At 36.4% G+C, this 24563-nt stretch overlaps 7 protein-coding genes across 9 annotated transcripts; 4 read left to right on the top strand and 3 right to left on the bottom strand.

Moving 5' to 3' along the window:
* The first annotated feature begins 179 nt into the window (after nucleotides 1-179).
* Nucleotides 180-1214, top strand: Rpe (ribulose-phosphate 3-epimerase). The gene is made up of 4 exons (XM_034320203.2): nucleotides 180-416; nucleotides 530-637; nucleotides 715-936; nucleotides 1014-1214. The coding sequence occupies exons 1-4, from the start codon at nucleotides 180-182 to the stop codon at nucleotides 1122-1124; spliced, it is 678 nt and encodes a 225-aa protein (XP_034176094.1). The 3' UTR covers nucleotides 1125-1214.
* On the bottom strand, nucleotides 979-2397 carry LOC117602329 (28S rRNA (uridine-N(3))-methyltransferase). Its single transcript, XM_034320198.2, has 2 exons — nucleotides 1239-2397; nucleotides 979-1120 (listed from the first exon to the last, which is right to left on the bottom strand). Exon 1 carries the CDS (start codon nucleotides 2395-2397, stop codon nucleotides 1261-1263), a length of 1137 nt encoding a protein of 378 aa, XP_034176089.2. The 3' UTR covers nucleotides 979-1120; nucleotides 1239-1260.
* Nucleotides 2299-6157, bottom strand: Ppox (protoporphyrinogen oxidase). Its single transcript, XM_034320195.2, has 2 exons — nucleotides 5051-6157; nucleotides 2299-4870 (listed from the first exon to the last, which is right to left on the bottom strand). The coding sequence occupies exons 1-2, from the start codon at nucleotides 6155-6157 to the stop codon at nucleotides 4550-4552; spliced, it is 1428 nt and encodes a 475-aa protein (XP_034176086.2). The 3' UTR covers nucleotides 2299-4549.
* On the top strand, nucleotides 2834-4722 carry Taf13 (TATA-box binding protein associated factor 13). Of its 2 annotated transcripts, XM_034320208.2 has the most exons (4): nucleotides 2854-2996; nucleotides 3186-3423; nucleotides 3512-3613; nucleotides 4586-4722. In XM_034320208.2, the coding sequence occupies exons 1-4, from the start codon at nucleotides 2970-2972 to the stop codon at nucleotides 4588-4590; spliced, it is 372 nt and encodes a 123-aa protein (XP_034176099.1). In that variant the 5' UTR covers nucleotides 2854-2969; the 3' UTR covers nucleotides 4591-4722. The 2 variants fall into 2 exon arrangements, with proteins under 2 accessions (XP_034176098.1, XP_034176099.1); XM_034320207.1 differs by lacking the exon at nucleotides 4586-4722 and having other exon boundaries at nucleotides 2834-2996; nucleotides 3512-3645.
* Nucleotides 6158-6458: 301 nt separating the features above from the next.
* Nucleotides 6459-8659, top strand: LOC117602328 (angio-associated migratory cell protein). The gene is made up of 8 exons (XM_034320196.2): nucleotides 6459-6692; nucleotides 6836-7046; nucleotides 7117-7373; nucleotides 7458-7602; nucleotides 7678-7877; nucleotides 7939-8130; nucleotides 8207-8388; nucleotides 8453-8659. The coding sequence occupies exons 2-8, from the start codon at nucleotides 6851-6853 to the stop codon at nucleotides 8523-8525; spliced, it is 1245 nt and encodes a 414-aa protein (XP_034176087.1). The 5' UTR covers nucleotides 6459-6692; nucleotides 6836-6850; the 3' UTR covers nucleotides 8526-8659.
* On the bottom strand, nucleotides 8578-9770 carry LOC117602332 (UPF0598 protein CG30010). Its single transcript, XM_034320204.2, has 4 exons — nucleotides 9398-9770; nucleotides 9255-9303; nucleotides 8965-9185; nucleotides 8578-8889 (listed from the first exon to the last, which is right to left on the bottom strand). Exons 1-4 carry the CDS (start codon nucleotides 9551-9553, stop codon nucleotides 8650-8652), a joined length of 666 nt encoding a protein of 221 aa, XP_034176095.1. The 5' UTR covers nucleotides 9554-9770; the 3' UTR covers nucleotides 8578-8649.
* Nucleotides 9771-9887: 117 nt separating this feature from the next.
* On the top strand, nucleotides 9888-18439 carry kat80 (katanin p80). 2 transcript variants are annotated; one of them, XM_034320188.2, is made up of 15 exons: nucleotides 9888-10213; nucleotides 10498-10628; nucleotides 10710-11054; nucleotides 11126-11316; nucleotides 11385-11535; nucleotides 11603-11766; nucleotides 11839-11960; nucleotides 12153-12206; nucleotides 12328-12871; nucleotides 12973-13264; nucleotides 13338-13517; nucleotides 13593-13669; nucleotides 13745-13819; nucleotides 16347-16466; nucleotides 16541-18439. In XM_034320188.2, the coding sequence occupies exons 1-15, from the start codon at nucleotides 10180-10182 to the stop codon at nucleotides 16671-16673; spliced, it is 2613 nt and encodes an 870-aa protein (XP_034176079.1). In that variant the 5' UTR covers nucleotides 9888-10179; the 3' UTR covers nucleotides 16674-18439. The 2 variants fall into 2 exon arrangements, with proteins under 2 accessions (XP_034176079.1, XP_034176080.1); XM_034320189.2 differs by lacking the exon at nucleotides 12153-12206.
* Nucleotides 18440-24563: the final 6124 nt, after the last annotated feature.

Raw genomic sequence — 24563 nt, 5'->3', positions numbered from 1 at the left:
TTACTTAATTTTTTGATCATCAAATGTTTTTCTGAGAGATTTAAACTATATATCACTTAATTTAGCAAGTATAATGCAAATCCAATGACCTTGTAACTAAGATCATTAGGACATTCGATAATGCATTATCATTTTAACTGACAACACGTGGTACGCGCTATAGAATATTTCTATTAAAAATGCCGAACAAATTGACAGCGAAGATTGGGCCCTCGATTTTAAATGCCGATTTGGCACAACTTGCGGAAGAATCACAAAAATTAGTTAATAATGGTGCTGATTATTTACATTTAGATGTTATGGATGGACACTTTGTGCCTAACCTTACTTTCGGCCATCCGTTGGTAAAATGTCTCCGTAGCAAAGTAAAAGATATCTTTTTTGAAACACATATGATGGTTTCGAATCCAGACCAGGTATGTTTCATCCTAACTTTTTAAATTGAAGAACTTAAAATTGTGAGTAATTATAACAACCTAATATTTATGTTCTAATACATATAAAAAAATATATCTTCTTTCTTTTTCAGTGGATAGAACCTATGGCTGATGCTGGTGTCGACCAGTACACATTTCATGTGGAACCTGTAAAGGATGTTCCATTAGTTTGTAGAAAAGTAAGAGAAGCAGGAATGAAAGTATGTAATCTATACAACTACTTATTTAATAATTCTATAGTTTTCTCTATTTAATAATTATCTTCTCTTACAATAAGGTTGGAGTAGCACTTAAACCTGGAACTCCAGCAGACACAGTTGTGGAGTATGTTGATCTAGCAGATATGGTATTAATTATGACTGTTGAACCAGGTTTTGGTGGACAAAAATTCATGGACTCAATGATGGAAAAAGTATTGTGGCTAAGGAAAAATTATCCTACATTAGACATAGAAGTAGATGGTGGTGTTGGACCAGCTACTATTGATACATGTGCAAAAGTATGAATATTAAAATTTAACTTAACATGATATTGTAATCTAAAGAAATTTTAAATGTATATAATGTACTGTTTTAGGCTGGTGCAAACATGATCGTTTCTGGAACAGCTGTAATAGGATCTTCTGATCAAGCAAAAGTTATAAAAACTTTAAGAGACACAGTGAATTGTGCGTTGCAGAATAGCTGAAAATAGAAAATAAAGTAATGTTAATGAAATTAACATATTATGTATTTTTTTACAACTGTATACAATATTTAGGGGGAAAAATAAAGATTGTTAATTTGATATATTGTTACTTACATTCATTGCATTTACTGATAATTCAGTTATCAACAAAACCATTATATTGAGGATTTGGCAGTGGAGAAACTTTAGCAGATAATTTTATCCTTAATTCTGCTAAAGTAATTAAAATAGCTTCTTCTGTTCTAATTGTTCTTGAGCCTTGCTCAGGACAAGTATTTAAATATTTATCAAATATCAAAGATGGGTCATCCACATTCAAATTAGGATCACTTTCCAATGCAGCTTCTAATCCAGACAATCCACCAAATACTATCAAAGCATGATGGTATTTTATACTTTTAGCTTCTATATCATCAATAGATTTTCCTTTGTCTGAAGTTCCAATAGTCAAATCATATCCATCCTTGTAAGGACCTTGTGTTAATGCTTCTGTGAGATTATTTGCTAGCCTAACATTATATCCCCAATATATACCAGTATCAGATCTTGGAATATCAGGAGATACAATAATCCCTCTCAATTTTTTGGGATTTAGTTGATCTGGTGGTATTTTTACAGTGACTCTCAATCCAGAAGTTAAGACTTTGTCTGCATGGACATCACTCAATAATCCAACATTAACAAAACAACCTTTATCACCTTTAACTGGTTTATTTGTAACCACTCCTTCTCTATATAAAGATACATCTGATTGACGCAAATGATGTGGAGCATCCAAAGGATTTAAAACTCCAGCATATTGTAAGTCTTTATGTATTGGAAAGAAGTACTTTCTTAGATATTGTGGACATTCAAGGTATTGCAATATTCTAGCCAGTTGTAAACAGGCAATTCTTCTTTCACCTAATACCTCGTCATTTCGCACTTTCTTCTTTTCATTCTCAGTAATTTCTCCTTTGTCATCAAAAACAACAATTTCGTCTATTTTGTAAACGCATGCTGCGCGTGCTATCTGTCCTGCAAGATACGTTCGTAACTCCGGCGATTGAGCATTGTCCAAAATTGATCCAGGGACAGCAATACTCACAGTCGAAATATCTTTCTTCTCAAAACATTGTTCAGAAGGCTTTGTTTCATCGTTTTGTAAATCTTTTTCAGCTTCTTCTTTCTTAAATTTCTTTGCTAACCTCTCTTCGCGCCATTTCTTTCGTTGCTCTTTCAATAAACGATTGGTTTCTTTCCAACTTTTTGCTGTAGGAATCGCTGCCGACATAGTTCGTCAATCTTGTAACCAATGCCTTTTTAAATCCGAAGATATTTATTATTTTTTATAAATATCTTTCTTAGCTTTGATCATCTTGAAGTATTGTATTTGCCACAAGAGAATAGTACCCAATAGTACCATCGGATGAACGAATTTTGGTTTTGTTTGCGCATGTTGGCTCTGATTGGTTCTGCCACGTTCCCCTACCAAGGTAACACGCATGCGTCCTACGGCTGTATGACGTGGCCACGCCGGGAAGAAAGTATATCCGGTGATCATAAACTTATGAATTATGATTCATACCTTTGTCTTATAATAAGCCGTTCCTATATTAGTATATTTTGCCCACCATGTATATGGCGGATGCAATGGGAAGTAAATCATGGTGGGGTAGCGCTACTGGTGGGGGAACTTTCTGAGCTGCGCGAAATGATACTATTCTCTCGTGAAAAATAAAATATATGTATCACAATCTTACTGATGAGAATTGTAAAAATTAATTGAACAACTTCAGTTGTTCGTTTTACGTTTATAGAAAACATTTCTTAAATCTGTAAAATTCAAAAAAATTGCGTTAAAGTATGACGACAGAAGAAGGTTTTGAACAGGTGATTAAATTCATTTTTCAAATGTAATTAATTAAAGTATTTCATGATTTTTTTACATGAACGTATAACCTTATTCTAAAAATATATTTGGACCTTGTTTAATTAAACATTCATTTTTGAAATACCAAAACTTTGTTGGTAAAAAACAGTTATCATTGAAAATTATAAACAATTATTTAATTATTATAGTTCGAAGATGAGGAGGCTGAAATTCCGATTGGTGGAACATTACCTGGCGGTAGGAAACGATTATTTTCAAAGGAATTGCGCTGTATGATGTATGGTTTTGGAGATGATCAAAATCCTTACACAGAAAGTGTAGATTTATTAGAAGATCTGGTTATTGAGTTTATTACTGAGATGACACATAGGGCAATGGAAATTGGTCGTACTGGTCGGGTCCAAGTAGAAGATATTGTATTCTTAGGTATTATTAATAATGATTTATCTAGGACATACTTTATATTTGTATTTCTTTGAAACTTTAATTAATATATAAAATATTTGTTTTACAGTAAGAAAGGATCCAAGAAAATATGCAAGGGTAAAAGATTTATTAACAATGAATGAAGAATTAAAGAAAGCTAGAAAAGCATTCGATGAAGTTAAATATGCAGGTACTGTTAATCAGTAAATTCTTGTAATGTTTTATCAGTATCTAAAGCATATGACATAATTTTTATTTTGCTTGAATATTTTGTTTTATTAGAGATTAATCTCATAGTCTTTATTGTTTCTTTATTTGTATTTTTTATAAAGTTTATTTTAAAAACATTTATGTAACAAAACTTGTTCAATCATAAACGAACTATCTAATATTCAGAAATATTTTGTTGATTTTTATATAATACTATCTTTGAGGTAGTTGCACATTAAAAGTTTATACTAAATGTGGAATGCTATGTGCTTGTGTGCTGCATTTTAGTACTTCATGCTTTTCTACATACTTAAAGTACATAATTAAATGCGTATGAATAATAATGTTAAATTGTATTTTTAAATAATAATTTCATTACTATTTAAGATTTCATTTTAATTCTTTTAATTTTAAACTTTGTATAGTATTATATTTATATATACTAATAGCTTTATATTTTTATTATATATTTTATTTTATAAGTAGCTTACCGTTTTAAATGTAAATAAAAACATATATACACATTTATACATATGAACAAATATTGTATTAGCAATACAAATTTTTAAATAATTTATTTAATTAGTTATTTAAGAAATTATAATTTAGGATAACTGTTTTTTATAATTATTTATATAAAACGTTATTTTATGTATCTATTGCGCTACTATTTATTTGTCAGCATTAAAATAGTTTCTCCCTTAATTACCAATATTCTTCTGTTATTTTGCAGAGTGCTGTTTCGATTGCATGTTTTGATTTAGGTTTACTTACAGCTTCCACTTTCGACGATCTTGGCTTCTTAGCTATTTATTACATTATTTTTATGCATGTTTATTTTTTTATTATAGCAAAAATCATTATAATGTTTGCTTGATAAAGCTGGAATTTAAATTTTATAAATCTATTATATATACTAATAGATATTAGAAACAGCTTTTTTTGCTGACAGAATAACAGAAGGGACTGCTAAAGCATCGTATGAAGAACCACATAACGTTAAAGGAATTTTATGCGCGGAGATATATTTGCGGATGCGACTTAGTCGTTGTGCATGACCTACTGTGTACTGTGGAATACAATCTCTCAAAATGGAGGTGTTAAATGCCTTGGGATCTTCATCAATGCCCAAGATTTTATTCACATATTTGACTGCTACAGCTCTTAAATGTTCTTCTGATGAACATTCACTAAAGTACTTTTCAAACCATGCCCCTCCCATCATTACTGTCAGTACCTGGATTGAAGAAATTGTTAATATTCAGTGCTTTTTTACTCCAACATGTAATTATAAAAGATTTATATTCAGATATTAAGGATCATTTTGTGTCATTAAAGAAATAACAAATTGGATCAAGTAATGTAAAAATTGTATAGGGAAAAAGATTATGTAATAAATATTTATTTTTATACATACTGTCATTTTAGAGTTCTGAGGAACAATACATGAATCAAATATCACACCTAGAATGGGAATTTGCTCTTTTGGTGGAACAAGAAATCCAAATGCATTAATAGGTGAAACAGTTTCAGAATATTGGAGATTAACTACAACCATTGTTATTGCAGGTATGCTGCATAATTCTTTAGACAGTTCTGGATGTTGCTCTTGTATTAAAGTAGCTAATTTTTTTGCGGGCAAACTTGAAATAATTTGAGAATATTTTTCACTTTTTCCATTTACAATTAATTCTACATAATCTTTGTTAAATATTAATTTCTCACAGTTATGTTGCATTTTTATATCTACTCCACGTTTAATTATATTTTTGGCAATTGCTTGAGGTAATTGTTCCAAACCTCCTTCAAGTGCCCAATTGCGCCACTTTTCTTTTCTAGCTCTTTGTAATAATAGTGAAGGTGTATAATTTGATTTTATAGTTAGGTCAGTTCTTTTTTTAAATAATTCTTGAGCAATATTACCATATCTGTTATATATAAGACCTTTAATTATAGAACCATGGGTTTGTTCTGCTTCAAATAAACTATTTATACAAGATTTTGCGCTCAATTTATGTATATCACCCCCATAGATTCCACACATTACTGGAGCAATTAGTTTTTCTGTTACACCTTCACCAAATCTTCTATGTATGAAATCATATATACTTTCATCATCTTTAGAAACTTTTTTTGTCCTAATATCATTCAACAAAATACTCATCAATGACTGGTTTAATAAAGTATTTTTGGTGATCAACCCCTTAAAATTATTGGGTAAACAATGTAACGCATTATCTGAATAAATATATCGGTTTTCAGCTGCTGGATGGCCAGACTTAATATGAATAATTTTATCTGATAATCCCAATTCCTCTATTAAATTTAATGTATCAAGAGAATCAGCTCTTAAAACTCGTGGACCTTTCTCAAATATTGTTCCATCAGGTTGTTTCAAGGAATGTATCCATCCACCTACACGATTTGAGGCTTCTAATACAACTAAGGAAGTTATTTTTGGATTGTTAAGCGCATAATATGCAGCTGATAAACCTGATATACCAGCACCTAATATTGCTGTCATTGTAAATGGTATTAATAAATAGAAGAAAATTTATAAAACTAATTCTGCCTTTTCCTATTACTTCAATTGTTCTTTGTCAAATAATAAAGAACAATGTAACAATGCTTTTCTTTTTTCATACTATATTGTTATAGTATTGTTTTTTTTTTTATTAATAGAACAAAATAACACAGGTTTACACATGTAAAAAAATAGAAATAATATGCATTTCATCGACCAAAAAATTGGCGTCCATCTAGCGGCGAAAATGTGGAACTAACAAAAGCAAAAATTTCGTTTTTTGGCGAACTTTTAGGTATTTCCGAGACCGTCAAATGATTTTACGACCTTGAACACATAAGAAAAATGTCCTCAGAGTTTATTTAAAGCTTTAATTTAAAGACACAAATTCAAGACCCTTTAAAAACAAAGGCATGTCCAATCTTGTGGGATCTGTAGTCACTGGTTCAGAATATCTGAATGTGTTGACGGGCGTTTGAATTTCCAGTGTTTCGAACAATATATTTCAAGCATATATCTTATTGTTTAAGTAAAGGTAAAGATTCAACGAGTTACATCATTTGCATGTGATGAATACGATAAATCATTATCATCGATATTTTATTTACTTTTCTATGTCTCCTACTCAAATGTATCCATAATTATATTAAAACATGACCTGTTGCACGCTTTATTAAGTTCTTGGAGTAAATCATGCATAAGGATACACCACCATCCTCTCCAGACATGAGTAATCAGATGGAAGATGAAGAAGATATGATATACATAGGTGATGTAGAAGAAGTAATAGATGCATATGATACAAGAGAAATTGAACATGAAGATGGAATGGGAGAAGATCCTCCAGAAGAGGGAGATGCTACTTATGTGTTTACCGGTCATAAACGTGGTTAATATTGTTTCAATTATATTAATATTGATATTAATCAAAGATTATAGATTCGTTAACAAAATTTTAGGTTCTGTCTTTTGCGGTTCTCTGACCAAAAATGGAAAGTTAGCCACTACAGGAGGAGAAGAAGACAAAGCTTATGTGTGGGATACATTGTCTGGAGAGATCATTCTTGACTGTGTTGGTCACAAAGATAGTATTATCTTTTCAGAATTTAATCATGATGAATCATATTTGGCTACTGGGGATATGAGTGGTATGATACAAGTTTGGAGAATGTCGGATAAAGCTAGAGTTTGGGATTACAACATGGGAGATGCAACAGTTGGTTCATTACATATTTCCTATGATTTCATGCTATGCAATTATGAATATTAATCAAATGTAAAATTACTTACATTATTCCAGTGGATGAAGTGGCATATGGCTGCAAATGTTTTGCTAGGGGGATCTGTTGATGGAGAAGTATACATGTGGAAAATTCCTGATGGAGACTGCAAGGTTTTTCAAGGATTTGGATGCAGGGCAGAGACTGGTGCAATATTTCCAGATGGTACTCATCCTTACAGCATTCTCTCAAATCTTAGGTATTGTAACTTAATTGAAACTGGACATGTTTGTGTTTCAGGTAAACGTGTTGCAGTAGGTTATGAGGATGGAGTTATTGGAGTTATAGATTTAAAGTCAGGTTCTGTGTTGTCATCTATCTCCTCTGTATTGGGTCATACTTCTACTATAACTGCTGTTGATTGCCATTCAGACAACAATCTAATACTTTCTGCAGCTGTGGATGGAAAAACAATAATTAGCACATCAACTACTGGCAAGGTAATAAAAATGAAGATTTTTGTATCAACCAGTATTAAAATAAAATCATTAAAAATTCTAGATAATATCTGTTCTGCAAAGCCTTAATAGTAGTGATAACATTGGAAACGCTGATCCGGAAGCTGAAAATAGCGAAAGAAATAATGAGAGCAATTGGGTAGAAACAGCAGCTTTCTGCAAAGATCCTGCATTTCAAGTTGCTGCAACTGGAACTGTTAATGGAGAAATCTTTATCTGGGATATCTCAAAACAGGTACTGCTACTTTCTTCGATCTTAATACAGCTTTATCTGGAATCTTAAACCAGTGATTTCTATTAAAACTATATAGGTACTTAGACAAAAAATAGAACAAGAAAGCGGTGTATCGAAGATTTTATGGAAGGGAAACACTTCTATCCTGTTTTCAACAGGATTAGACGGTATTCTTAGGTGTTTCGATGGAAAAAATGGTGAATGTATACGATCGTTTACGGGTCATACGGCAGACATTCTTGATCTATATATATCTGAGTAAGTAGAAATAATTGTAAATATTTCTCTATTCATAATAATAACGTAACAAATATGTTTTTAGAAACGGAGAAAAAGCCCTGACAACATCTGATGATTCCACAGCTAGGATTTTTGATATTTCATCTATACCTTAACGTAATTTATTATATAGCGAAAAATATACAATCTTTGTTATTGACTAAAATATATGTACATTTTATGAAAGTTGTTTATATAATATACTTTGTTTTCTTTTTTAATAAAAAATAAAGTTTATTTTTATTTTATAGTTTGTGCTATTTTGTTCTTACACCACTCTGTATCAAGGGAATATCTTTTACCTTTCCAATTAAAGTGAGTTGGACTATGTTCTTCTCCTTTTTCAAAATTGAACAATGAACTAAATTCAATTGCAAGTTTTGATCTTACTAGACCAATTCCTCCTGCTCTTTCTGGTGCAGGATGATACACTCTTCCTGAATGAACATTCATATGTAATTTTTCTGGTTGAAATGGAACCTGTAATTGTTTTTTTCTTTGTAAATTGTTCCATTCCATTTACCTTAAGAAAGGCTACTTAGTTCAATACTGTACCATTAATAATTCTTCTGCATGAGCATAACCAAACCAATCTTTATTATCTTTTGTTTTTTCATCTTCCCATTGAATAACTTTTGTGAAGACTATTGGTAAATCATCGCATCTGACAAAATTCCTTTCTATACCACAAAGAGAAATATAAGGAAAATCCTCTCTGTATCTGCTAGTGTCATTTTTTTTCAAGTGCTTGAAAAAGAATGCCAAAAATTTTTTATCTAGAATGATATATCTTATGATACATGAATTGATATATACAACAGATTGTCTTTTTTATTCATGCAAACCTTTAAAACAAGATGTAAAATTTTTCATCCGAGCATCATCCAAGAACAACTATAAATTCAGAAAGCAAATATAATGTAGTTTAATTATCCTGAATGCTTTCATGTATCAAGCATAATAGGTCTAATAAAAGAATAAATTATACCATGCCTTGGTGATCTATATAATAAAAGTATTCTCTAACTTTAGGTTCTGGTGATTGTCCTTGCACATATTCTACATAATGTCTGTTGAATATCTTGGAAGAAAATAATCTTTTACTCCTACTTGCAAGTACATGTGAAAATAACAGTGAGGACATTTTTGGTATACGATGAGGAGACAGGGAAACTATAACCTTACTGTTAAATGTTTACACGTACATACGTCATGAACTATCATTATGTCATTCATAACGTAACACGTAAACTTCACGTAATAATACGGTATATACCGACAACATGATTAATAAGTCATGGTACAGTTCCCGATAGCGATTTATCAAATGCTTTTTTTAGTTCAACAAGCAACAGCATCTGACACTTGCTGCGGTGAAATTCAATTGACCGGAGAGCTGGTGACATCTGGCGCGATCAATTGGAACGTGATCTCGATGGAAACAGAGAACTTCAATATTTCTCAACGTCACGTTAGTTCGCGCTACCCACGGACAGGCAGATTCAAGAAATGAGATACGACGAAGAGGTGGTACGAACGGTTTCAGAAAACGGACAGAAAATTCAAGGAAAGGACTGCCTTCAGGACCACACCGCGGCAAGATGTTGCCGCCCCGTTGAACGATCGTCTTTTTATTAAGCAATAAACACAAAGTAAAAATGTTACCCACGAATTCAAGGAAAAAAAAATTGTGCATCCGCAAGTTGAAATCTCAAATTGTTGTCGTTGCCAAATAAGTCAGTGCACAACGCAATCCTGTGGTCCCGGAATATGGCTTCGTCCACGAAGAGATCATGGAAACTCCGTAAGTGATTGTCTCGCTTGTATCGTAGGTACACGATTTATTTGAATACATCGGTGCACGGTGTTCATTCAACGGATTACGTTCAGCCGCTTTCTTCTCTGATATCAGTAAACAATTCCTGTCTACAAATCAATTCACCGGATTCAATGGATAAATTGGTCATTTCCATTTTCCTATTATGGTCATAACCTTCGTTCAATGGAATATTCATTGTCTTTATGATGTCACTGAAAGTTGACGTTATGTTCAGATCATTCTGTAATCATGCGTTTCATTTTCTGCAGAGGATTTTGTTGCCCACTCAGCCAATGTCAATTGTCTAGCATTAGGCCACAAATCTGGACGTGTTTTGGTCACTGGTGGTGATGATAAGAAGGTGAATCTATGGGCAGTTGGGAAGCAGAATTGTATTATGGTATATTCTCATATCTCAATGTTAACATACAGTTGCTTATGTGTAATTTATTCTTCATGCTGTTGCAATTAATCCTTTCAGAGCCTGAGCGGTCACACCACACCAATAGAATGTGTAAGATTTGGGCAAACAGAAGATTTAGTATGCGCTGGTTCACAGACAGGGGCATTGAAAATTTGGGATTTGGAACATGCCAAATTAGCTCGTACATTAACAGGGCACAAAGCTGGTATAAGGTGCATGGATTTTCATCCTTATGGAGAACTATTGGCATCGGGAAGTTTAGATACTGCTATCAAACTTTGGGACATTAGAAGAAAAGGATGTATATTTACGTATAAAGGGCACAACAGGATGGTGAACAGTTTAAAATTTAGTCCTGATGGCCAATGGATTGCTAGTGCAGGAGAGGAAGGAATGGTTAAGGTAATGATTATAGCAGTGTTACTTTAGTACTAATGAAATTAGCTGCTCTAATTAACTTCTTTCCGAATTAGCTGTGGGACTTAAGGGCTGGCAGACAACTTAGAGAATTCTCCGAACACAGAGGACCAGCGACGACAGTAGAATTTCATCCCCATGAATTCCTGTTAGCTAGTGGTAGCGCGGATAGAACAGTTCATTTTTGGGACTTGGAATCATTTCAACTTGTATCTTCCACAGAACAAAGTCACTCCTCAGCAATTAGGTAACTGTTAATGAATTTTTAATATATTATTGTTTTCCTTTTTGTATTATTAATGTCTTGTTTTTTAGGTGTCTATATTTCAGTCAAGGTGGAGAATGTCTCTTTGCTGGTTGCCATGATGTGTTAAAGGTCTATGGCTGGGAACCAGGTAGAACATTAGATTCTGTTCCAACTGGTTGGGGAAAAGTACATGATATAGCTATAGCCCAGAAGCAACTGGTAAGGACATGTTTAATAATGAAAACTGATGTATCAAACCGTAAATTTATATGTATTAAATTTCCAGATCGGTGCAAGTTTTCACACTGCAAATATCGTCCTGTACGTATGCGATTTAAACAAAATTGCTCCATTGGGAGGAGTGTCAGCATCCGGTTCCCCATTTAGTCACGGGAATTCGCTAAGGAAAAGCTTCTCTAGAGAAAGACCACCGGGATTGAAGAAACATACGTAAGTTTTACAATAAATTGTACATTAAATTCTATCCTTTTTCTGTATATAATTGTTCAATTTTTCATATAGAGTAGATGTGCGAACTATAGAAGAGGCGGATAAGTCTGGAACTGATCCAGAGGATGAAGCATCTTTCACCGATACACCCAACGTTACCGAATACGATGAAGTTTTCCAACCAAACAGAGCGCGTAAATATCATACAATTCTATAATTTGTCCTTTGTTGCAAGATCTGTGCATTGTAACATACTCGTATCCTGTTTTGTTCTAACCCTTAATTACCCACCTCTAATCACAAGTCTGAAAATACAAATGCATCTAAAAGTTGAATGTTGTGCTGTATGGTTTGTGAATGAGCATGCTGTGCACGATATGTTTCAGTGTCTCGCACTCCACCCCCAGAACCTGAGGCTTTCGAGGAGCCTCAAGATATAGGTGAGTTCTTTCCGTCTTTTTCCTTCTTCTACACCAAAATTGCATGGACTTCAATTTACAAATACATGTATCCGTGCACGATATTGCTTTGTACAGTATACGGTATACATTCATTTTTCAGATCCCACACAGCCACAGATATTACAAAATCTTTCTACCTCAATGTCGAACATAAGCGTGATGGATTCAGAGGAGGTACCTCCAATGCTATCGCCGTCGTCTCCGCCTCCACCTGCGCCAACGTTATCATTAACGAAACCCGTACCAGTACGTGTTCAACCGATAAAATCATCTCCACCCGTTCAAAGGAACGCGATCACCTCGACGAGTCAAATAAAAGCGAATCTTCAAACGAACAACGGCCTTGGCAGAACGTCGAAAACCCTCGCGTCTATACCTCCTCTGAGACAGAGCATCACGCCTTTTCCTGGAAAGAAAACTACTACAACCAGTGACATTGGAACACTTCCACCACCTTTGGGCCCACAGAGATCAAATTCTACACTGACGCCACGCGTGGCACCAATGGCTGCTGTTCTTCCAGTAATGGACGATGGTAAAATAAAGAATAGAGTACCTAGCCCGGATTCTCCTAAGCACTATTTGAAAAGACAGAGTAGTTGTAGAGACGGAGAACAGGGTTACGAAAGCGATTATCCGGTACAGTAAGTATACACAGTCATTTTCTTCTCATTTTCTGCACCATTTTAATTTACATCGTCTAACATTGGAAGCTGTGAAAGATGTGTTTTCATTATTTTCGCAGAATTAATAATATAAGGCACAGTCCCTCTGACCCAGCGTTGAACAGGCCAAACTCTGCGCAATCTAGGTCGACATCTCTGAACAGAAACTTTCCTACCTCAACGCCGCGTAACGCGACCACAGCTACCACGTTCGTCACAAAGAAATCAAACAAAGCTCAAGTGGCCCCGAATCCTAAGGTAGAAATCCGTACGCCTCAATTGAGGCCAAGCATCGAGACCACAGAGAAAGAAGAATTTGTCCCTATAAATACCGACAAGCCCTATGGTTTAGACGTCGAGGCTTTTCTACCGGTGAGACATCCTCAACTTCGCGAAGCTGATTCATTATAAAATATAGTAAACGTAATTGTATTATTCTTAACAGAATCATTTCGCAAGATCAGCGGGTTTCGGTTACCCACAAATGGGAGTCCTCAATGAAATGTCAGAAGCTGAGGTACTCAACAGTATGATGAGGGGTCACGAGCCAATGATGGCTGTCCTTACGAGTCGTCATCGTTCCTTACAAATCATCTACTCTCTCTGGCACAATAAAGACCATAAGGTAATCCCTAATATTTTTATCGAATCATCAATTGATAAATTAGTACAATATTAAGAGAGAATACGAAACTTTCAGGCCGCGGTTGAATCGGCTGTGGCAATGAACGATCTTGCAGTTATCGTTGATCTGTTGGGAATATTGACCTTAAAACCGTAAGTGAAATCATTTTACAATATAATACGATAGAATTTCACTTTTACATTCTCGCTATTCTTTCATTTTTCCAGAGCAATGTGGAACTTGGATCTGTGTAACGCGTTGCTTACACCAATCGGGGAGCTACTTCAAAGTAAATACGAAATGTAAGTGACGCCTTTGTTTTCAACACGATACACTGGGCGATAGTGTGTAACGTTACCTCACTGAAACTCAACACTGTACGTGAATCGGAGAAAATTCGAGCCACCCCTTTCACAGCCGAGGGGTGAGGTTCTCGAATGCAAACAGGGTGTTTCAAGTGGGGTCGCGTCACTTCACGTGGCCGACGGTATGGGAATGGCTAATTCGACGAACGGGGGAAACACGAGGCGAAGAGGACTGCAAGGAACGAGGGGTTCGCGAAATTAGCCAAGACAATGGAAGACAGTGGCAGATGCAAATTCGAGCTTGGATTCCTCGTTGTCGCGTGTACTCGGTATCGTTCGAAGGGACACGCGAACGCATATGTTGACGCTCTTCATGGACAGATCCACTTCTTTCTCGTCTGACAGCCGATCATGAATATTAATGATCGCGTAGGAAGCTGTATGCGACTGTGACGCATTCTTTGTTGATTCAGGAAAGCCCGATTCGCTCTTCTCATCTCTTTATACTCTTTTTTCGGACAATGTTTTCATTTCAGAAGAAGGAAGTTATCTGTCGATTCTCCGAATCGTTTCAAGTGACAGTACAATCGTTCTCAGATAACACAGTTCCATGGAACAAGGAGGAAAATTGAACGGCGCACGCGAGACTGATGTTGGACACGGTGCAATTAACCGGTGCTCAGTTACAAGCTGTTGCTGTCGTGACAGAAGAACGAGCATTTCCTTTCACGTGTGCATTTCTTCCTCCGATGACGCACACAATGCGCATTGTAAATTGTACGGGCCCATTAACGTCCACCGGATCGTGCCTTGTCCATATAACTTCAAGCAACTGCGATCAAATAAGAAACTCGCATAGGCTGCTATTAAATTCAACGTTTCATCTTAAACGTGTAATTCCATGGAATTTCTCGCGGTTATTCTCTGTAACATCGCTCGATCTGATTAAATCTGATACTTTCTTTCTGTATTAATTGAAAGAGTTAGTCGATATCGCTGTTGGCCGATCTAATAATAGCGTATTCGTTTAGAACGTCGAGTTTAGTAGTCTGGAAAATTGCCGTTTCATTCGTCACGCATACAGTTATTGCCACGATCATCGTCTACTCGCTTCTCTTCATTCCTCGTTTGTCACTGCTATTATTAGAAGGCAAAAGAAAAAACTGACGTTGTACCAGTAGCTGAGATTACTATCAAGAACATGTGTTCTAATTGGAAGCATTTAGAAGATGAGAATCATGGCAAAATTATAAATGCAAAGTTACTAAATCCCGATAATTAGTTACAGGTGTTTTATGGTCATTCGAAGCTGGAGCATTTGTAAAACATTCATCGCTGTCTTTATCGGTACACTGTTGTTGCCATAAAAGCGAATTTGGATTAATTGTTGCTCGCTCGACAGCTGCCGTTCGTTTGCCCCCCTTTTCCTGCCTTTCCTGTTGAAACTAAAAGAAACATCCTACGCTTTCGTGGGTCGTGAAATTGACCTGTAATTTTCAAGGAAAGTTCACTGAAGTACATACAATGATTAAGATTGATGAATCAACGAATTTCAATTAGAGATAGAAGACGTTCTAGATCACTAATTCTCGAATTTCTTTTTTAAGGTAATTAATTATTGGACTGGTGAACGAGGCTCTGTTTAATTCCCTTGTAACTCGATGCGATGATCGCATCAAAGTATAACTTGAAATCACAGCTACTTATCATCGAGGTCGATTACGGTACTCTCGAGTCACGGTTGGACAACCGGCGAAAGGGTGAATCCATCCAGCAAATTGCCAGCTAAATATACACATCACGGCCGGTATAACGCAGAGTACAGTTTGCATACAACTAGTCGCCGTTTTCACGGTTCGTTCGTCACGATCTTTCGTCCTGGTCGAAGGTGGTTGGCTCGTGAGAAAAAAAAACGAAAGGAGTAGCACACCGATGAATATTCGATCGGATGTCGCGTGCCACGATGGAGGGTCGTTTTCCTCCTAGTTTCCACATACATCGATCCCTTTCTTAACAATGGAAAACTCGCTTTCCATGCTATGAATTTCAAAAATCATAGAAAAATTCTTTTTTATATTTATAATATCAATATTTTAACACGAGTCGGTGAGAAACTTCTGTACTCTGTCAGGCACGTTACAAAATGTTCACAAGGCTCACCGTTTCGAAGCGAATGTTACTGTGGAACATTTACGAGGCGGCTCGCTCGATTCGTCTCGCCGATTCGAACGGGAGCCAGCGCGAACCCTTTATCGTTCGCCGAAAGCGAGCGTGTCGAATCGTCCGGGCAAGCCTTTCGTGCCTTTCGTTATTTATTGGCGTCATAATGGGCTAATAACACGTTTTGGAACAAACTAGCCGTGACACGTACCGGTGGGTGTTCACCATCGACCTAGCTCCTCTGCCTGCTCTCGTGCTTTCTCCATTCTCTCCTCTTCGAATCGTGATTCATAGCCGGTTGTCCTAATTACTTTTTCCTTCATTTCTTACGGCGTTAATTTAATCCTCTTTGTAATTGTTTCAGGTACATAACGGCGGGCTCATCGGCGTTGAGACTGATCCTGCGAAATTTCGCCTCGGTGATTAAATCAAACGTGGAGGCGCCGCTTCACACGATCGGCGTGGACGTGTCGCGAGAGGAACGGTGAATATAAATTTTGTTTAAAATTAAGTTTATGGAATAGGAAGAGATCATTTCGATTCTCGTTTTATCGATAGCTATCACAAGTGTCTGTCCTGCTACGAGAAGCTCTCCAGCATTAGGAACATCCTGCTGAAGAAACAGTCGACCTCCGGTAAATTAGGAGCCTCTTATCGGGAGCTGGCCGTTTTGATACGAAGCCTCGAGTGACCACGGTTGAAACGTTTCGAGAATTCGACCAGCGGTTTGGTCGTTACCTGACAAAAATTCGAGGCAGTTCAAGATAGAAGCGGATGGTCGTCGACCAGGAGGGAACATCGTGCTTTCGAATTGCTTCATCCTGTTAGACGGAATAACGGATCGTCTCGTCGAGGATGGTCCCTCCTACCTTCTTCCCTCGTCTCGTTTCGTCCATTGGTCTACGATCGTCGGTATAAGAAGCGTGAAACTAAAGTAACCCGATGAGAACGACCCGTGGAGAGAGATATTTTAGGAGTGTAACTCGAGGTGTTGACGATACAAAGTCGTTCGGCTATCGACCGATTTTTAACTGTACATATATACATATACGTAATGCCTTCGTTGTTCAAGCGTTTGCACTCCTAAATAAGCTGGTTGAATGATAATAGCGAATGTAATTAACATTTCTCGCATGGACTCGATGCAAGACCTTGTCGCGAGTGTTGGCCCGCCCTGTATTCACCGGGGTGGAGATACCGTGTTCCCGAGGGAACGGATAAATTTCTGAGAGAAAAGTTTCGTCGATCGAGACGCTGATCAGGCACAGTAAATATTGTAAAGTATCGTATATATTTATATAATATATTGCCTTATATTATATATACACGAATAGAAGCACGTGCATCGGTGCTCAGAAGATTTGGGACACTTGATGAATTTTATATAAAATTGAGGAAAATTTTATAACAATTAATAATGATTGTAGTTCACATTTCGAAGTAGCAGGCATACAATGAAAATTTAAGAAATTACAAATATATAAACATAGAAAATTATTTTATTTAACGGTTTTCTAAGTGTTCCAAGAATTTTGAGCGGTGATGCATGCCGGAAGTGAATGTTTTTTACCAAAGTTCGCGACGAAATTTTTCTTCTAAAACGAAACACTTCTCGCGTTCGCGGGAAAGATATGAAACCGGTGGCTTTTTCGACGGCCTTCTTGCCAATCCCGCGTAATTATAACACGGCGATGACGAAGCGTGTTAATTAAGAAGTATTAGGTAGTAACACACTTTTTCTAGACTTATTACGGAAAGATGAGAAATAACAAATTGTATTTTTGCAACAGCCATTTGCGTCCGTTCATTAATAAAAAAAGTTAAAAGAAAGGGTAAAAAAGAAAAACGACAAAAATAATGGTACTCTAAGGTATGTTTTGCTAAAATCCCTAAATATCGCACGAAGGCGAAGATTTTCGAGAGCCGAGAACAGGAAGACTGGTTTTTTTGATGCTCGGATTATTTTGGAAACGGAGACGAGGAGAATGTCCGTTCACGCGGTACCGCGTGCGATAACCATAACGTTTAAACATTGCGGCACACGGTGACCAACCTGAGGTTAAATTTTGTCCAAAAGCGTTTTTCATGGGATAGGTAGAAGGTTTTTTGATCAGATCCAAGGATCATTTAGAATTTTCCTTGTTCGAGTGCGGGACAAATCGATCGTTCCACGCGCACAACGTTTCTCGCTCCCCTCGTCGGATTCTCGTCTCCTTTTCGCGCAATGTTGGCTGATATTTTTTCCCTCCCTTTCCGTCTTTATTCTTCCGAATTACAAGAGATTTCATAGTCGATAAAACCCCCATAAATTGCAATTTAATCGAACAAAGTCTTACGATAGTGGATGTACGAATGAATGTGTCGTTGTCGTTTGACTCTAAACTTTGGAAATTTTCTTTGAGCCGGGTCTTTGATGCTTCGATGATCATTGTATGCGAACGTTTTTTTTTTTTTTTTCGTGCATCTCTGAAGCCTTTTTCGTGTTCCAATGACAATTTTTCGGGATCAGAGGAAAGATGGGCTGCCGTAAGATTAAGCGAAACACGGTTTTCTCGAACTTGCGTTTTAGATTAAGCGGAATCGAGTGGATGCATTTAATCAGCGGTTGTTTTTAATCGTTCGACCATCGAGTATTTTTCGAAACAGTATTTTTTTAGAAACCGCGACGAAATTGATGGGGCTCTGTCCATTTTCAAAACATTCATCGAATCTATTTGAAAGATAAACGGAACTCTAAAATGTATACTTTTGTAAGGAAAAGAGATGAATTTTATCAACAATATGTTTTTATACCATGCGATCAAGTAAATTGCCTTTACAGTGAAACAAAAGAATATTTTTTGTAGACTCCAAGAATCCTGTTGCGTTTGCCAGTCTCTTTATCTACTGGAAGAAAAAAAGAAGTAGATCAAAATTTTGATAAAGATAGTTAAGTTTGCTCTTCGATCCCGCTGAATTCTCGATGGAAGAGGGGACATTTTATTTGACACGTTCGCTACCTATCATTTTCACAAAGTTTCATTTCATAGCTCATCGTAGAATATAAAAGATAGTATAACGAAGTGCATGGCCTGACAAGTATCGTCGATTATTTAAATGACAGCGCTGGTAGTGAACGAGTTAACAAATGAGAAAAAATTGAGAGAAAAATACATAAGAGCACGAGGAGACTCGTCGTCGGTTCCGTCCAACGTATTTTTGTAAGGGAGAGAAAGTGCGAGAGAGCCGCGAGAGTGAGTGTGACTATACAGAGTGTCTCAAAAAAATGCGCCATTAAAAGTATAGATTCTCCGTAAGAAAACAAATCGAAAAGCCCTTTACCGTTTTTCGATAGGATGCTTCGTTTTCGAGGTATAAACGATTAAAGACTGGATACTCCACTTCCGGGGTGCCCTGAACCGGAAATCGACTACTCGATCTTTAATCGTTGATATCTCGAAAACGAAGCATCCTATCGAAAAACGGTAAAGGGCTTTTCGATTTGTTTTTTTACGAAGAATTTAATTTTCATGGTGTTTTAAAATATCCTGTATAATATTCCTTTTAATCATCCACTTTTGGATGCGTCTCTGACACATTAGCTGCGACCCGAATGGATTTTTATACGGCAGTGCGATTTTTCAAATGTTTTTTTACATATCATTGTGAATTTGTAAAGGAATTCTTCCCAAGAAGAGACCGTGTAAGGTTGATTTTTCTACTGTTTTTTAAAATTAAAGTATAATCGCGGCGATATAAAATTAACTTTATATCAAAATTCGAAAGAAAGGTTTCCTTTCTTTTTTTTTTTATTCAAAACTTAGAACTTTACTATAAAGTTCCTTTGATTGCAATTACAATTGACTTGTAATTGATCGTATCCAAGAAGAAGATACACTTTCGCAGCTAAGGTGTTGAACAAAGTTCAACTGAAAAATCGATGAAACGATCCAATTTCCCGCGATCGTTCGATTTTTAATCTGTACATATATACGTATAACGCCTTCATTGTTTAAGCCTTTGCACTCTTAACGAACAAATACTACGAGCTGCCTGCGCTCAATTAATTGTAACACATCACAATATCGTAGAGCTTTACGATCGTAATTAGAAGTGAAGTCGTATTTAATGTAATTTCTTTATTATTTTTTAATGGTACTTTTTCATTTTCTTCAACAAATTAATTTATCTATTGTTGTTAGATAAATAAAGAATTATCTTAAGTTGTTGCATATCGAGTGGTTGATTTTGTAATATACAAAGTTTAATAGCAGTTTTATGACAAATGAGAAAGTACCTAATTAATTTTATTATTTCATCGTGCCAGTTTATCTCTTAGAATCTTTTTTGTTTTCCTGTATGTTTTTTTTTTAATTTTCTTTTTTTAACCCCTCAACGCTGGGCAATAAACAAATTAGTACATTTAGAGTTTTTTTGCAATTACTGTTCTGCTTTTACTTTTCCCATGAAATTAACAAAAATTAAAATTATCCTAGCGTCAAGGGGTTCACTGACGAAAAAACACAATTATCATCGACTAACGATAATAATTACTCTAATGTTAATTGAAATAAACATTATGCATACACAATTAATGATCGACTAAAGATCAAAGATTCTATTGTACGCCTATTATTAATAATCATCAGCTAGAACGTTCTAGTTTTGTACGTTTAATGTAAATAATGATAACAATATTTTCTATATATATATAAAATTATACATAATAATCGTACTATTTCTCGTACTATTTGCGATCGCACCAGTGCAAAGGATTAAAGGTCTGCTGAGAACGAGCAAGGAACGAATAAAATATATTTTCGTTTACTTTTTAACGAAGAACGCGTTTCAAGACTCAATTTTATTCTATTTCCGACTGAACTGATATTTCATGACTATATTTCTAACGATGGCACCCGATAGTAATAGACTCTATTATGAATAATTCAAACGACTGCTTTACTTGATCAACTAATAATATGTATATTTTTAGATCATTTAAAATTAGACTAATAAATTTCATATCATTAGTCATTCAAGTAATCAATGATCAAAAATTGGAATAATTTTAGATTAGTATCATTTTTTTTTAATATGTAATATAAGTTTCGATGCATGATCGACATACTTTCGTGAATTTTCATTGTTTCTTTTTATCTTTATTCGTGATGATTGAACTGTAAGTTATCGAGCTTCTCTTTATTCCGACCTACTTAAATGTTCATTTCGTTCCCATGTGTCGTTTCTCGTCCGAACTAATCGGTCCTAGAGTTTAAGGAATCAGCCACGAAAGAAACTAAGAAAATAATAATTCTATTACAAAATTTTTGAAGTACTGTTCGCATTCATTTTTCCCCTCCTCCTTTCGAGATGTCCAGAAAATCCATCATGGTCCATCTAGATGACGCGGAAAATTCTACTACGCCTTTTTATTCACATCAGATTAGATCGGCGGTGGAACTCATCCATCAAATTGTTCGATTCGTTTTTTTTTTTTTTTTTTTTTCGTTTAACAGAGTTAGATAGGAGAACGAGAGAAAAGAAGTCGCGCCATGACGGAGGAACCGATCGAGATACCGTGAAACTGAAGCGCAAATATTCGTAATCCGTGAAATATCACGGCCGTTCTAAAACGAGACACGCGTGCCGGCTGTTTGCATCTGGATTATGTATTCATGGGATTATAGGGCCGAGAGGGGTGGCCGTCCTCGGCAACCCCTTCATCGATCAGAAAAATCATCCCAACGAATATGTTATCGCGGTAACGACCTACTTTTGTTCCCGATTGGAATTTCTAAATTTTTCTCGATACCTCAAATGCATCCCGCGTTGCATCAGGTGCACCGAGGATCCTCCCACGCGAAAAGAGGAAGCCGGATCGTCGTTGTTGTGACGGAGATAAGTTAAGCCCTGTTCTTGTCGCCACCTCGAGCGTCGAAAATACTGTTTTCTCTCAAAACGCCGCCGACAATGCCACCGAGGACGATGACAGGTCAGGCCTGCGTAAGCGGATTATCCCTAAACTGTAGAAAGCGATACCCGAACGCACACCTACGCCCGAGAATCGATGATATTGTGCTCCCTGTATTTTTTTTTTTACCGATCTCGGAGCCATTCTCTTCATTTTCGTCTTCTGCTATCCTACTCTGCGCGTAATCGCTATCTTCTCGAGATCTTCTTCAAGAAGGAAGCTCATTCAGTTTTTCTATCTCTACTTTTTTTTCTTTCAGCTTTCTTTGTGAACTTCACAGGGGTGGAAATTTATATCCAAGGACAGTCTGAACACCGTAAAAATAACGAATGTACGTTTAATACAGGAAATGAAACGAACGCTCTCTCCATGGTCCGCCGTCCATGGAGGGTTAAGAAACGCATACGTCAACAACTCTGTATACGTTACTCTATATGTCTAAAAGACAAACTAAGGGTAGAGGGATGGAAACTGGAAGCTTAAAAAAAGAAGAATAAAAGGAGGGACCATTGTTACCGTTCCTGTCTTTTGCAATTTTTGACACACACACACACATGTGTAGAAGTACGAAGGGGGTCGAATAGCGTGTGCAGAAATCATTGGCTCGTAAATATAATCGTGTCAGGGGGTTGGGTACCGGCCACCCAGCGATGGGATTGGCTAATTACAGTGCACGGTGGCAAGAGTGACGTCACTGGGCGTGCACGAGCTACGATTGGCCATCAGTTAGGGTGGAAACTACCCTCCCTTTCTGCTCGATCTACAGGGTGTACGTGAAATTGAACGCGGAGGGCGCGAATGTGAAAAGGGGACAAAGAAAGGCGAAGAAGGAAACGTATAGTTAATCGATATCATCTAGCCTTTTGTCGTGTATCGAAGAGAAAGTGAGATCGGTCCTGGCTATTTCAAGGGTTTCTAAAAATAGAAGAAGGATTTTGGGAATTTTTTAGAAATTTGTCAGTGGAAATTACCTTCTATATTTAAATGACAAAGGAACGGTTGATTAAAATGCCTCGCCAAATGGCGAATAACGTCCGTGGACGTCAATCAGGATGGAAGAAGTGTGCGAGAAGGACGAAATAGGAAACGTCGAAAGTGGAGGCTAGCTGGTAAGTTGTAAGAGTTAAAGAGGAGACAGGAGTCAGGATAATTCAAGGAGGTCACGCACACGCCAGATGGATCCCGTGTTCTCCATTTGCACCCGTGGATTTCGTTGGACCTCTTGCACGATATTTGCAGCTGGCAGACGCGCGTACAGCACGTGCTCGTTAGAAGTGGAAGAAATTCGTTTCCCTTCATCTGGTTACTTGGACTAACCTGCAATGCTTAAAAATTATTCTTTTTATTATAATAACCTGTGAACTTAAATTAAATTATCGCAACATTTCAATATTCCAAAGTCGAGGGTAGAATAATAGAATATAAGAAGGGGTAGGATTTGTTCTGCTCAGAAAGGCGAGGAAACGGTACAGTTTTCTCGCTGGTGAAACTTCAACATTTTGATTATAATAATCTGTAAACTTAAATTGAATTATCGCAAGATTTCAATATTCCAAAGTCGAGAGTAAAATAATAGAATATAAGAAGGGGTAGGATTTGTTCTGCTTAGAAAGGCGAGGAAACGGTACAGTTTTCTCGCTGGTGAAACTTCAACATTTTGATTATAATAATCTGTAAACTTAAATTGAATTATCGCAACATTTCAATATTCCAAAATCGAGAGTAAAATAATAGAATATAAGAAGGGGTAGGATTTGTTCTGCTCAGAAAGGCGAGGAAACGGAACAGTTATCTCGCTGGTGAAACTTCAACAGCGATCAGCCGCATTTAGAACGATGGTCGCATTGAAAATAATGTTCCGTGACACCGCGAATGTCGCTCCAGCGATCCAGCATCCGTACAAGGCGAAACCGTTATCGTCCTGCCACCGACGATATCCTGAACAGCAACGTGATCAATGCGACGAGACCTTGCGTGTGCCTCTTAGATATTGAATTACGGTATCGATATCGAATTATACGCCGTCTTGAATCGATACCGGTGGAAGAAAAAACTCGACAAACCTCTCTGTCTCTCACCTCTTTCTTCATCCTCTTCAGGATCGAGGACGAAGAGCCGAGAGGAGCCAGGATGTTTCCTTGCGAACGGAGTAGAGTCAACTTTTTGGCGAACCTTCTTTGTCTCTGGTTACTTTGAAACTCGTTAACACACTTTCCTATGTTATTTAATATCCAATTTCAATATTTCCTTTGTTTATCCTTTTGCCAGGCATCTGATTCAGCTAACGAGACTTTCAAAGAATCCTAAATTAATTCCAACTGTACGGGAATGACGTACGAGGATCGTTTCGCAAACGAATGATGCATTTATGAAAATGTAACGAAATAAAAATTTCTTTCATTCGTGCAACACGTATGACTCACTGGACTGTTGGGTAATTTTAATGTGGCAATTAATTCGAAATAAAAAAGCGAACGGAACGTGTTGCTTACTCTTTCTTTTCCTCTGATTATCCGCAATCAAACACTGTTAGCACTCCGTTTAAGACCTTCAAGAAAATTAAAAAAAAAATTCTTAGTGAAATGAAATTTTGCTTGTAATTCACCAAAGAGAAAGGAGACGGATATAAGG

Source organism: Osmia lignaria, chromosome 13, assembly GCF_051020975.1.
Source record: "Osmia lignaria lignaria isolate PbOS001 chromosome 13, iyOsmLign1, whole genome shotgun sequence".
Classification (NCBI taxonomy): domain Eukaryota; kingdom Metazoa; phylum Arthropoda; class Insecta; order Hymenoptera; family Megachilidae; genus Osmia; species Osmia lignaria.
This window is presented reverse-complemented; position numbering and strand designations above follow the sequence as displayed.